The 14220-nt window shown below is 39.5% G+C and overlaps 1 protein-coding gene across 4 annotated transcripts in view; it reads left to right on the top strand.

The window, feature by feature from the left end:
- EGF (epidermal growth factor) overlaps positions 1-14220 on the top strand; it is a 186922-nt gene that overhangs the window by 102442 nt on the left and 70260 nt on the right. For all 4 annotated transcript variants that reach the window (XM_089668511.1, XM_089668510.1, XM_089668512.1 and 1 more), the window contains 2 exons: positions 1254-1474; positions 3984-4151. In XM_089668511.1, coding sequence (XP_089524637.1) covers positions 1254-1474; positions 3984-4151 — 389 coding nt within the window. The remainder of the gene's footprint in view (positions 1-1253; positions 1475-3983; positions 4152-14220) is intronic.

Raw genomic sequence — 14220 nt, 5'->3', positions numbered from 1 at the left:
TTGGCAAGGTATAAATCCAGCTTCCAAAATGGTGAACACTAGCTTCCTGAAGACGTCCAATTACAGACAAAACTAGCTGAAGCAGTGTTCCCCAGCTGATACATCACATCCCGTCCCATCCCATCCATGGAGCGCAAGCTAGCTTCTGATTACGGGGCAGTCGCAGTCATCTTAACAACAAGAACTGTATGTACCTGGTGCCGGTCCCTAGGCACATATACATGTGAGTGTGGTTGAATTGTTAGATTGATATGATCTAATAAAGTTTATTTAATAAATTAACCTTTTCCCTGATACTTTTTTATGAGTGGCGGTGTATTGCATGGAAAGAAATCGCATTCCTGGTACATGTAAATGGTCAAGTTAGTGACAATACACACAATGGGTCCAACAAAAAAAAACGCAGTGAGACCTATCTAGTAATAGAAGGTCCATCCATTGTGGTGAGTGTAAATCCATGTGGGGTAACCTGGAACACCTGGAAGTGGTCCCTGTTTTTTTGTCACCGGCACCTGTTTACTTATCTTTTGGCTTTCAAGCAACTATTTTTTGACTGGGACTTACTGATACATTGGACATTATTTGTATTTTCTTGTGTTGCCCATTTATATAATTTTTTGCATTTTAACCACCTCCCGTCTGGCCGTTGTATATAAACAGCTGGACGGTGGCAGTGCAGGGTCGGGTGGCCGTTTATAAATGGCCTCCCCGCCCCCTGCTTGTGCGCGCTCCCTTTTGGACATTTTCATTTACATAGCAAAAAAAATAAAAATCCCAGTGGCGAATAAATACCACCAAAATAAAGCTTTATCTGTCTCAAAAAAATGCTAAAAAATTCATATGGCTACAGTTTTGCATGATCGCGCAATTGTCATTCAAAGTGTGATAGCACTGAAAGCTGAAAAGTGGCCTGGACAAGAAGGGGGTAAAAGTGTTCGGACTTGAAGTGGTTAACATGTGGCAAATTGTTAAGTAATTTTGGATCTAATTTTTGGCAGCACAGTCTATATACACATTTATAGGGCTCACTAATGTGGAAGTTAGACACACTTTGAAGACTGCAGCAGCCATAATTACACTCATCTGTGTTTCTTTATTTTTGGTTTCTTTTGGTTTTGCTTGTGGCGCAGAGTTTTCATTGTTATTTGTAAACACTGTCATAGGCTTGAAAAACAACACAGAAGATACTTTTTTTAAAAATTATGTACCAATACAGTGTTTTATTATTTAATTGGAATATCTTTCTTTTTTAGGAGATTGTTTTGGACAGATATAGGATCTGCTCCTCAAATTGGAAGCTCCAGTCTTAGGGGAAGGGACAGAAGAATTGTGATCAATACCAACCTAGGGTGGCCAAGTGGAATCACTGTAGACACCCTCACTGATAAGCTATATTGGTGTGATTCCAAGAGATCTGTCGTTGAATCTTCGGATCTGGATGGCTCCAGTCGTCACAGCCTATCCCATGATGTAGGTGAGGTTTTAGTAAAAAAACATTTCTTGGCCAAACACCTGTCAAATTACTAAACACCATTTATATTACAAAAACTCAGATGCACTTTATTTAGTAGTAAACACTAGCTTGGAATAAGATTATCTTTGTATCAACGCCGCATTAAAGACATGTTAAGACTGGTATTGCATGTAATACATTTATTTAATACTACAGATGTGTAATCTGTACTTACTTATCACATGTCTACATAAAGTTGAACATTATTCATGTTGACAGAAAAATATATAATGAGAATGTGATAAGCCCGTTTATTGGCACATTCAATTACCAGCATGCACCACAAAATAATGATAGTTTCTAAATGGTCATATGTGCAAATGACATTCAACTTTCAGTATTTCTGTAATATGTATAATAGATTTTCAATTTCACATAATAGATCCAAGTTAATGGAAAGCTTTCTTGAGGAAATGAGACTGGTTTACTAAAGGAGCTGAGAACCGTCACTCCATAAACTGTTGCTATGTTCACTCTGAATACTCAGTCATGTGCAGATGAAATACACAAAACTTGCTTTTCACATGATTGGATAACTGAAGTAATTTTTCATTCAAATTATTGATTTAATCCTTCTCCCCCCTCTCCTCTTCCTTTCTTCTTTTCACTTTTTTCCTTTCCTACTCTCCTTGGCTCTCCCACTGTGGAGGTCCTTGTTTACATACCTCTTCGGAGTGTCTGAGTGGTTTACAATGGAATTTGATATGTCTTATGATCCTAATTTTGAAAGTTTGGGACATTTTATATGTAGCCATATTCTTGTAATGCAGTAAGGTGCATGGTTTACAATTTGGTTATAATGTTTATAACCAAAGCTCATCATAAATACAGATATCTGCGTTAAGCAATGTAATATGAAAGCAGTAATATTCCACATCCACACTTCAGTAATTGTGTGTACAGCCTGTATCAAAATGTCTCAAGTTTATAGAAAATACAGATATCTGTGTTTCTAAAATCAAATCTTTTTTTCGTTTTGGATAAAGCTCCTTCATTTTTTGCTGTCTGTGTCTTATTAAAGAGTTTTCCATTGATTATTTCAAAGTGAGAAGAAATCCCCTCCAAAGCTAGCCATGGAAGGATTGAATCTCGGCCAGTTCAGCAGGGACCAGCCAAGATTCATTGCATCTATGGGCAGGTTGGTTGTACTGAAGTCAAAAGAAAATTGCATCATCTATGGCTTGCCTCAGACAGTTTTGACCAGAACAGGACAAAGACAGGAATAAAAATCTTACAGGAGTTATTATCATTATATTAATATATAGGATTTCTATAGCGCCAACAGTTTGCTCAGCGCTTTACAATATAACGGGAGACAATACAGCAACAATACAGTTGACTACAAGAGGGTTAGGAGGGCCCTGCTCCTTGGAGCTTACAGTCTAAGAGTTCTAACTGTTCCTCACACTATTCAAACTAAAAAAACATGTTTTAGCTTTAGATTTACTTTAAGAGTGGTATTTTTGGAAGTGGTGTTTCTTGACACCTTTCCTATTTCAGTAACTTAGGCGCTTTGCTTCTCTGTTGTTCAAAATATAGCATTTTAGGACTACTCATGCCCTTTATCACATACTGCCAAAAAATAAAAAAAATCCAATCCTACCTGCAATGTGTTCCCTTGAGAATAATTGCCCTGATGATATTTAAGTGATACTAAAGGTAAAAAAAAATAAAATAATAACAAACATGTTATACTTACCTGCTCTGTGCAATGATGTTGCGCCAATCCTCTTCTTCTCAAGTCTTCCGCCAGCGCTTCTAAACCCCCCCCGCCTGCTGAGTGCCCCCATAGCAAGCCGCTTGGTATGGGGGCAATCATGTATGCTCGCTCCCGAACCCTGCTCTGTACGTCCATAGACACACAAAGCATGGCTCAACCTCTCCCCCGCTCCCTCCTCACTGGCTGTGCTTGACAGCCAATGGCTCCCACTGCTGTCTTTGAGCCACTGCGGAGAGCAGCTGCTCCAGTTCACAGTGCCAGATCACGATAGGGCTCAGGTAAGTATAAGGGGGATGGTTGGTTGAGAAGCTGCACACAGAAGGTTTTTTACCCTAATGTATAGAATGCAAGGTAAAAACCTTCTGCTTTTATAACCATTTTCAGTTAGATCAGGCCATTAGCACGAGATTCCTTTCAGCACCTTTATTTTGACAGCTAAGGCCAAGTGACTTTAGTGTGCTAAGTTCAATACAGTATCAAATATTTTGTTACATATATGGCTTCCTTAAACTCCATGTTTTGGGTTTCCGGTTCTGTAAATTTGTAGTAAACTACATCTCCACTGTACCCTAACCACCTTCTGTTTCACTGCTGCCATTGTTTAGGGGATGTCCTGCCTAATTGACAGACATCATAGTCATTACCTCCTACTTACACTCTTTCTCTATATGTTTTTACTGTAGAAGTTTAAATAATATGTGTACTACAAGGAACCAGCTGTGGATTATTATATTTGTGCACATTTTGCAGGTCATCCATTTGGTATAGCTGTATTTGAGGATCACATATGGTTGTCTGACTGGGTGCAGCCATCAATAATAAGAATGGACAGGAAGAACACACACAACTGGGTACGTCTCCGGGGGAGTATGCAAAGACCTTCAGCACTTGTGGTTGTGCATCCATTGGTGAAGCTAGGTAATTCTTATTTATGACCAGATATCGATACAGTATATAGATGCATTATACAAATTGATTTTTATGTCTGCTACTTTTATTTTTGTGTGAGTTTATGCAACATATAAGTATCTTCCATCTTGTTTGAGGTGATTGTAGCCATATTTGTGTACTTGCAATAGAAACAATTGAGTACTGTCCATGATAATTTTTTTATTTGCACTAACATACAATTTTCAGGACAAGCTTTTGTGGTGTACCCTTGGACCTTGTACTGTACTGCTTGGACCTTGAAGAAGGGGGTACACCCCAAAAGCTTATCCTGAAAAATTGCATGTTAGTACAAATAAAAAAAGTATCACAGACAGTACTCAATTGCTTCTGTTGCAAGATATAATTGATTTTATGTACACAATAAAAATAGAAAAAACAGTATAAGCTGTTATATAAAATATTATATCCAACAAGACTACATCTAACCAGCTATGATTGGACCAGTTCTGCTGTGTAGCACAAGTGTTTATTGAACAAGGTAATATGTAGCCCTGGTCTGCAGCACTTTTTGCCTATTGCCACATAAACTGGGCTGTCATTTGGGATGCTGCAGCTGCTCACAAAGCTTCTCCCCCTCTCTCCAACCGACAGTGAGCAAAGAAGCAGCTATATGGGCAAAGGAGGAGACGAGAGACAGGGCAATTGTTAAGGCAAAAGAGAGTCCACCCACAGTCCCAGAATACAGGTGATTCTGATTGGGTGCTGTGCACCCAGGGAAGAAGAGACTGCTAGAAGCCACCTAGAACTATTGGGATGTAGTCCACAGGGACAGTTATCTATCAAGTCAAGGACTGGATGGGCCTACAAGTCCCAGGAGGACAGAGTTCTGCAAGAGGAGTAAATAGGGTAGAGAAGTGAGAAGCCTGGGTTCTGGGTGGTCTCATGGAAGAGTGGGAGGTGACCATCAGAATGGGCTGCTGTGTCAGAGAGCTGCCAGCTGCAGTGTTCACTGCAGTGTGGCAGAGAGAGACTGGACTGCCACATCAGCATGGAGGGCATGACTGTCAGAAAGGGTCACAGGTTCCTTGAGAGATCGCCATTGCTGGGTCCTGAGTTGCCACCAACATTACTGGTTCTGTGGAAGACTGCCACCTCTGGGTCCTGTCACTGCCAATGTCACCAGTTTTGGAAACCAGAAAGATGGAGGAGGCTTAACATCAGGCTTCTTGGTGGTGAGATGCTGCTGGCTACAATTCCCTTGGCCACTGTTTAAAGGGACAGTGTCACCTTCTCTTGGGATACAATTTAGGCCCTGTACTGTGAGAGCCGTATACACCTGAGCTCTCCAACACAGGAACTTTGAGCCTCAATGGTTTATTACAAAGGCCAGTGGGAACAATTAAGAGAGACTGAAGGACCTTAGCTGTCAGTATCGCCCCTTTAGTTAGGACCTTTCCACTTTCAGGGTTTGGTTATAAAGACACTTGGTCCTCCTGCTATTTGTAGTGTTGTGCCCATTTATTAGGTGTTATTGTTTATTGATAGTGCCATACTGTATTGATGCCTTCTTGGGAGTATTTCCCAGATTAATACTTTTTATTTAACCTTGGTGTGTCAGAGAGTGTGGCATTGCTGGAAAGGTTGCTGTCATCTAGAACTAAAGTACCCAAACCTCAGCGCCTCCTTTGGGAGTAGGCGCTGCAAGTACAATTAGTCCACCCTCAGATTACCTGTGAGATTGGTTATTCTTCCAAAGTTTCAAAGTTCTCCACTTCAGTGTGCAGATGTTGATCAGGCACATGGCTAAATGTCTAATACATTTGTCTTTCCAACCACATTTTTCTAATATATGGTCTTCTGTATCCTATACTTATGATGGAACATGTGTCTAGTTTAAGAATTATTATTAATTACAAGAACAGCAAATATGGTAATAGTATCCCAAATATTCATACTATTCTAATATGGCTTTGTTGTATGAGCCTTAAAGTGTTCATACAAGTGATCACATAAGTTAATCATGCATTATTTATTGACAGAAGACAGAGCTATAAATACAGACGTGTTGGTATCTGTCAGTGCAGAGTAACGCATGTCTAACAGTCTGCTTCTCTAAAGTTATTGCCAAAAGCACACTGATACTTGGGGTGATCTTTGTATAGACTGAGAATAGCTGGATCATGCTACTCCTCCTGTCTGCATTTAACACTAGAAAAACAACATTCTACACAGGATTTCAAGAGACAAATAAATACTTGTAACTTTCATTAAGATTCCTTCCCTAAAGAATGACAGCTTAGGCTAATGCAGAGAGGCAGTGTTATCTAACTATTTTTGTTCAAGCTTTCCACTTTTGTATGTCATTAGCATTCTGTTTTGACACTATTAAGTGTAAATGTAATTTCTAGGTTTCAAAAGAATGTTAGAGTTTTCATTCATTTTGACATTACATACAATTTACATGATCATGCTCTTACTGAGGAATGTCAAGGAAGCTGAGCTTTGACAGCTAGTTAAACCTAAAAGCTAACTGACCATCAGCCCAAAATGTAGTAGAGGTTTATCAGCAGAGATGACTTAAAAAACAATGACTCAATTCATGGACTAGAAGCTACTGCATCAAAGAGACAATATAAAGCATGACAGGTTTGAATCTAGTGTTTTTCTGGCCTGGTCTTGTACATATACACATCTTGATCTACTTTTATGCACTGTACAAATCAAGTAGATGCAGTTTATTGTTGTATGGTCACTGCTGAAAGGAGAGTTAGAAGAATATTACTGACGAAATACTATGCAGCATGTATGTGTGTGTGTGAATGTGTATACAGATTTGAAAGAGGGGGTTAATACTTGAAGCCTCTGCATGGAAATGCCAAGTGTTTCTATACAGGCCAAGGGCCTGCTAAAAAGAACCGTTAGGGAAATGTAGTGGAAACTGGGGGGGTGAAATGATGCTCCGGTCAGGGGTGGACTGACAACTCATGGGGCCCCCAGGCAATAGGGGATCATGGGGCCCCTGTGTCCTTACCCAAACTCAAAAAAGCCTATGAAAAAGGTACCATGGGCAGCTCATGGGGCCCCCTACTGACCCCGGGCCCCCTACTGACCCCGGGCCCCCTACTGACCCCGGGCCCTCGGGCAGTGCCCAAGTTTCCAAATGGTCAGTCCGCCCCTGGCAAACCTGTAAAGCAAAGGTCTCTGGTGCTCCAGAAACTGTCTCAAAAACCTGGATGCTGGGGGGCCCTCCAGCTTACTTTTTGTCTACCCACATCTGGATACTGTTAAATAAATTGAGCAGTGAAACTGAATGTGCTGTTATTAGGAGACCAAAGTTTCAGAGGGACCTGCAATATCACTTTTTTAGCACTAAATGGCATATCATATGATAGTATTTTTTTGTTATTTTGTTATTTAAGAGGGTCACTGAAGCATACAGGTAGTACAGTTATCTTAAACAGATAGAACTGGAGTAGGTAACACTGTAACATACCTTGATATACACACATAACTGAAAATGTAACAAGCAAAGTTGCATTACTGTACATGTTATTAAGTACCCCATGAACCCTACCGCCCATGGGGAGAGCATTTTCCTGTATGGTAGAGTGCACAGTGAAAACCAAATTTTCTGTTCTTACAGGACAGGGGAAACACTAAAGACAGAGAAGGGAGAGGGTAGGGGTCTAGTCAGGAACCAAACAAGAACTAGAAGACATTCGTATGAGGTACTTGCAAATGTTAACTGTAGGTCTTAGACAATGAGTGGGAAGGGAATGGACAACTGGAGAGGAAACCATTTAGGAGAAGAAGAAATGAGGCAGGAAAAAAAAGGGGGGGGGGTATGGGGATGGGGGACCAAAGAAGGAGAACATGGCTTCCACTACAAAGATCTTTCTCATGTGTATTGTAGATACTCAGTGCAGTATCAAAATTTTTCCCAATAGAACCATATGGCTGTGTGTTATTCCACCTTGTTGCTAAGGGCAGAGGTGAGGTTTTTAATAGTCTGTATATCATTCACTTTGGCAAACCATTGGCTCAGCATTGGCAGACTTGTTTGTTTCCAGTTTTTGGGGATGGGTCAGCAAAGATTTCTTGTAGTGTTTCTTGGACAGCAGTGTCAAGTTTAATTGGACAGCCATAGGGTTGTTAGACAGAGAAATATCAGTAGGTTGTGTTATGATTTAGGTAATGTGTTTCCAAAATGGGCTCAACATGGGGCATTGCCACAAATCAAGTAATAGAGCTCCTGTATAGGCATTGCAATGTGAACATAAGTCAGTCTGTTGTGGAAAGAGTTCTGCAAGAACAGACAACGTCTTATACCATCAGTTCATAATCCTGTAAGTGATCTCTTAGTATTTGGTACAAATAGAGGCTTTGCGAGCAAAGAACAAGATCCTATCTTTCTGGTAGTCTGTAAATGTAGTCTGCAGATCCCTTTACCATTTGTGAAGGTATGTCAGGTTTATATGGGGGTACATACTCACCATGTGATAGTATTGTTTGATCTCTCAGAGTAAAACATTTTGGCTAGGAAGTTTATCTACTGCTATTTTAACAATCGATTCACAAAGGCTTCACTGAGTAAAAATGATAAATATAGGCATGAAGGAGGCGTTAGGTGGTCCAACTGCAGGTGTACTCTGTTTGACATCAAAATTATTTTTTGTGCTAAAAATTGATAATAAAGTTTCTGAGGCTAATAGTCTGGCACATCAGGTTTGGTATCTAGTGCTTTTGCACTGAAAATAATGGCATTTGGTTGATTGGGACTCAACCAACTCTGTGCTGGCATGGGGGTGAAGTTTATTTAACTATCCCCCACCAATTTTTTGTCTGCATTACAACATATTACTTTGATGAATAATGGCCACATTAAAAACAATCCAATGTAATTTTTTTTCTGCACAGATCAACTCACTTAGCCAAACTTCTGATCACAGTGCTTTATAGATTAAGTAATATACAGAAATCTCCTCTGTTTGTCCAGGTTGTTCATTGATAGACTGTACAGCCCAATGAGAGATCTGATAAAGTGCTTCCATTAGTATAGTTATTAGTTTTAAAGTGTATGTTTAGTCAAAACTTTTTTCTTCATTTTGAATAGAGAGGGGAGGGTTACAACCTTTGTCAGTTTTTTTGTAATGCAATCTGGGGCAGAGAGATTTCACCTTACTTTCTGTCCTGCTGATGACATTTTACCAAACAGGAAGTGAAGGGAACTCTCCAACAGAAACACAGACAGATATAAAAATATATTTCGATAATAGAGTAGGGGAAGCCTAGAACCCTTGTCAGATTTTTATTTCTAACAAAAAGTAAAATTTGAAGTGCCAAACCACTACTAAGATGCCCAGATACAACTTTATTTCAATAAAAGTCAGGTGGACATTCCAAATAATAGGAAACACGTTTTGGAAGTTCCAAAGACGCTCCCTACAAAAAACATAATTACATTTTCATATCAATACAATATTAGTACAATAGCCCATCCTCAGCATTATAGTTAAAACCAAATACCAAATAGCCAATAGTATTGAATGTATAAAATTGAATGTTGGGGGGGTTCCCTGCTAATTTACGAGACCTTTACGAACATAATTACTCTCTTCTCCTATGGGCTTTCCTAGATAAACTTAAGAACTGGTCCAAATTACAACATTGCTGTTTAGGCCAGGTAGCTCTTTTCAAGATGGATATACTACCCCTTTTCTTCTATTTGTTTCAAGCCCTCCCAATGTCTCTTTCTTCCTTTTTCTTTTCAGCCCTAATTAGCTATGTTTGAGCGGGATTCTCCCTGAGACTTTGCTAAAATAGAAGCTCAGTAAAACCTGACGGTGACTTGGGTCAACCACATCTAGAGCTTTACCATAGATCTGCTCTGACAACCAATGGGTAGCCCTTGAAAAATCACTCTTGATGATATCACCCAATTAGCACTCCCTTGGATGATCCTGTCCCAGAGACCTCACATTGAAAAAAAGGCCATTTTGCATCCCTTTCCTTTTACATTGGGATTCTTCAATTATAAGTCTTCGACTTTCTACACTCATAGGTCTCTTAATTCAAATCATGGGTAATCCAATGTTTACCCTGAGAATAACATCTCCCACCTTCCTCAAGTGGACCAGGGAGAAGATGTCACCTATTTAATCTGCTATGCACCATAACCAGTTTCAACCTCTGACCGTACTTTTGTTGAACCTACCTCGCACCCCTGGACGGCTGTATCTTCAGCACCAAAATTTTGTGTCCTCTCTCTCTAGAAGTGCCACTCTTGATAGAGACTTGACACCGTATGAACGAATATGCATGCAGGATGACCAGTCCACATATCTCATTTTTGGGCCGTGATCTTGAAAAAATTTACACTCTCAGCCATAAATTATGCATCTTTACAGCTGTCCAGGAGACTCATAAAATACTCTCATTCATAAATTATGCATCTTTACAGCTGTCCAGGAGAGCTATAAAATACTCATGCGATGGTACTGCTGCCCCACAACACTTCATAGGATCTATTTATAATTCGACTCTGCCAAACTGCTGGAGGTGAACCACCCTCAGGGCTACATGCTCCACATTGGTGGGACTGTACAACCGTACACAAATTTTGGGCACACATTTTTCGCATTTATGACACTGCAGTATTCTCCCATGCCTCTGTGTCACCTTCAATTGCTCTTCTTTCCCTATTGCCAGGCTCTATCTCTGCAGCTAAAAAATGGCTACTACACTTCTTTTTAATAGCAGCCAGAAATGTTATTGCTAGACATTGGAAATTGATGGCTGCCTCCGTGATCATGCAATAAATTGCCCAACTTACTCACATTGGGTCTGAACAATGCCTTTCCCATTCTTGTACCTGTCCTCCCATTCCTCCTCTCGTTCTTTCTCTCACTTGCTCTTTTCTCCTCTGTTCTCCCTACCTTTTCCTTCTGTCCTACCTCATCATCAGGTTCACTCCCCTATTTGCTCAATTGCTCTCCTGTTTTATTTGTTTATTTCAGGATATTCACTTTAGGCTACTGAATCCTGTTCGCTGGGTTGGACCACATCCCTATACAATATATTTCCACTAGCTGTTATTTGTGGTCTCTTGAAGAGACCTCTGTCACACACCTACACAAGAAACTTGTGACCTTGAATCTACCCACACTCACTAAGATGAGGTGTGGACTGTGAACATATGCAAATTGTATTTTAGCATTTAAACAAATCCTAGTTGTTTCTCACCACATGTTGCTATGTCTTATATATATGTGGAATGACATCGACCTTTGTGGTCAATGGCATTGGACAGATGACATATACTTTGCAGAGCTGGGAAACTGAGGTGATCTCTCTTTAAATTCATGACAATTTTGATCTGGAATCTTGAGTTGTTGACCACTTGTGGAATTTAAGTGTATTTCAATCTTGCTCAGCCATCCTTGTATATAAGATTTACACCATGTGGTTTACATGGACTGTTCAGCTGGCATTATCTTAGGTATATAAGACTTTTCCATTATTAGAAAGTCTCTCCTCTCAGGGATACCCAATGATATAAGATGTGAGGTAGCTTTGAACATGTATATCTCCTCCCTATATGTTGCTCCCATACTCGCCACGGAGACTTGATCCCATTGCGTCATGTTAGCTAGTGCGGTACTGGGAATTTATTGGATATTCTACATGTTATCTTTCAAAATACTCCTGAAGAAATGGAAAAACCAAGAAACATGTTGAGAAGATCTGTGTGATCCTAATAGTGTTATGGCTCTTGCTGCCTGTTGACACTAGTTTCTAGTGATAAGCCCAGTCAAAAGAGAAGTGTGATGAATACATTAGGATATACCATTGGTGCTGCTGTTGCACATTTGTATTTTTTTATATTGTAATAAAGTATTTTTTTTTTTTAATAAGCATTTGTAATGTCTATGATGGTACCAAGAAAGTCCACTTTAGGCCTCAAGTCAAGATTTTTTTGTATATGTGGAATGGATCTCTGTATCAGCTATGTTATTTGGGACCACCATTTTTATTTATTTCTTTCAGGTACTTATATAGTGCGGTCTATTTACACAGCACTTTACATATATATTGTACATTCACATCAGTCCCTAACCCTTAAGGGCGTACAATCTAAGGTCCCTAACTCACATTTATACACTAGGGACAATTTACACAGGACCCAATCAACCTACCAGCATGTCTTTGGAGTGTGGGAGGAAACTGGAGTACCTGGAGGAAACCCACACAGGCACAGGGAGAACATGCAAACTCCAGGCAGGTGGTGCCATGGTTGGGATTTGAACCGACAACCCTAGTACTGCCAGGCGGAAGTGCTAATCATTTAGCTACTGTGCCACCATGATGAAGTTTACTTTTGCCTTTCTAATGTTTGCACTTTTATACTTATTCTTTATAAAAAAAAATAATTTTGGGTAGCATTGAATTTCTAATCAATAACCTCAGAAAAATGTGCTAATATGAATAATAGAACATTTCAGTTCACCAGTCGGGTAAAAAACAGTAATAATAATAATGAAAAATAATAGCAATAATAATATTAATAATAATAAAAAGAATAAATTCAGATTAAGATATGAAGCCAAAAATAATATTTGTATAACTTATAACATACACTACACAATCCAATTGTACAATCTCCCCCAATTCACCAAAATCATGTGTTATGAGATTTGTATTTTTGTCTGTGTACTTCTTGCAGATTTTCCCTGACTTCCTGTCTGGTGAAATAATTGTTAGCGGGACAAGAAGTGAGGGTAAATCTCTCTAAAGGAGCCCTGGATATTAGTGAAAACTGACAGGCATTCCTCACTCTATCAAAAAAATAATTAAAAAAAGTGTTTTTGGCTTGATACATACTTCAAGATCTCATGCACACAAGTGTATGCTTATTTATGATCGAAGCTGCTTATAACTGTGTACAACCACATGCTGTAATCCTGTTATACAGGCAGCTGAACACAACACCTATGGCTACCAGGTGCTGAAATATGGCACTACTTTATCCTATATGTCCCAATACGCCCGTATGCATGAGCCCTAGCTTTCATAATAATAATCTTGTACAACGTTCAAAGCTTAAGCGTTGGCCCCAGTCAAAACAATGTCACTCTTCACACATTCTTAGGCAGAAGTATCCCTAAATAAAGCCCTACCACACTTCTTTAATGACATTAGTGATGATTGGGCTCATTATCAGATAGAAACTAGATGCAGGTGTCCGAAAACCACAACTGGTCTGACTGATTAAAAAAAGTAAAGTCTCCAAATGCAACAGTCAATCCGTGGCAAGAGCATTATAACTTTGTCCTATTGAGAATAATCCCACAAATGACTGTTTTCTTTAGTAAATTTCTCAGCTCGGGCAGATAACAGTGACAAAGGCTCGAATTTCTACATTCCAGACTGCTGTCCTCAACATTAGGCTGTTGTCCTTTTACTAACAGTGGAATTGCACTCAGACTTCAACAACAGCTGGGGGAGAGGATGGCACGGCAGAAGCCCCAGTAATCCTCATTGTCATCATGTCATTCATGTTCCCTATTTAAGTAGTAACTAGAGGCAAGAGTGAAAACGCAGACAGAAGGCATTGTTACCACTGACCACTAAGTTTTGAGGCCATTTGGAAAACATGCTGACCCCATAAACATGACATATGACAACATAATTATGCTAGAAGGGCAGATTTAAGCTTACCATGTCATGACACTATGCTTTCCTAAATCGTCCCAGTGGCTAATATGGGCGCTCAGTACTGGCAGAGGAGAAGTCAGTTTGAAAAAAAATGAGTGTATTACTAAAAATGACCACTAAGCTGATGTCTATTTTCATTTTATAGAGTCAGCCTCAGAACACTGCGTACAAACCTATTGTGAGCCATTGTGATATATGACCTGAGAGAGTGATGAAGCTCTATTGTGATTATCTATGACATATTTTAGATGCCTCTGGCAGATCTTGGCTTTCTTCTTGTTACTAAAAGAAAATATTGAATATGAACCGTCGGCAGGCTCTATCAGCAGTTTTCAGGAGCTCCTTTGAAAAGATGTTGAAAGATTTACACAATAGATTTCAT

This window comes from Staurois parvus, unplaced genomic scaffold (genome assembly GCF_062004578.1).
Source record: "Staurois parvus isolate SC_StPar_1 unplaced genomic scaffold, SC_StPar_1.0 ptg000058l, whole genome shotgun sequence".
Taxonomy (NCBI): Eukaryota; Metazoa; Chordata; class Amphibia; order Anura; family Ranidae; genus Staurois; species Staurois parvus.
Note: the sequence above shows the minus strand (reverse complement) of the source record. Positions and strands in the feature narration are given on the sequence as shown.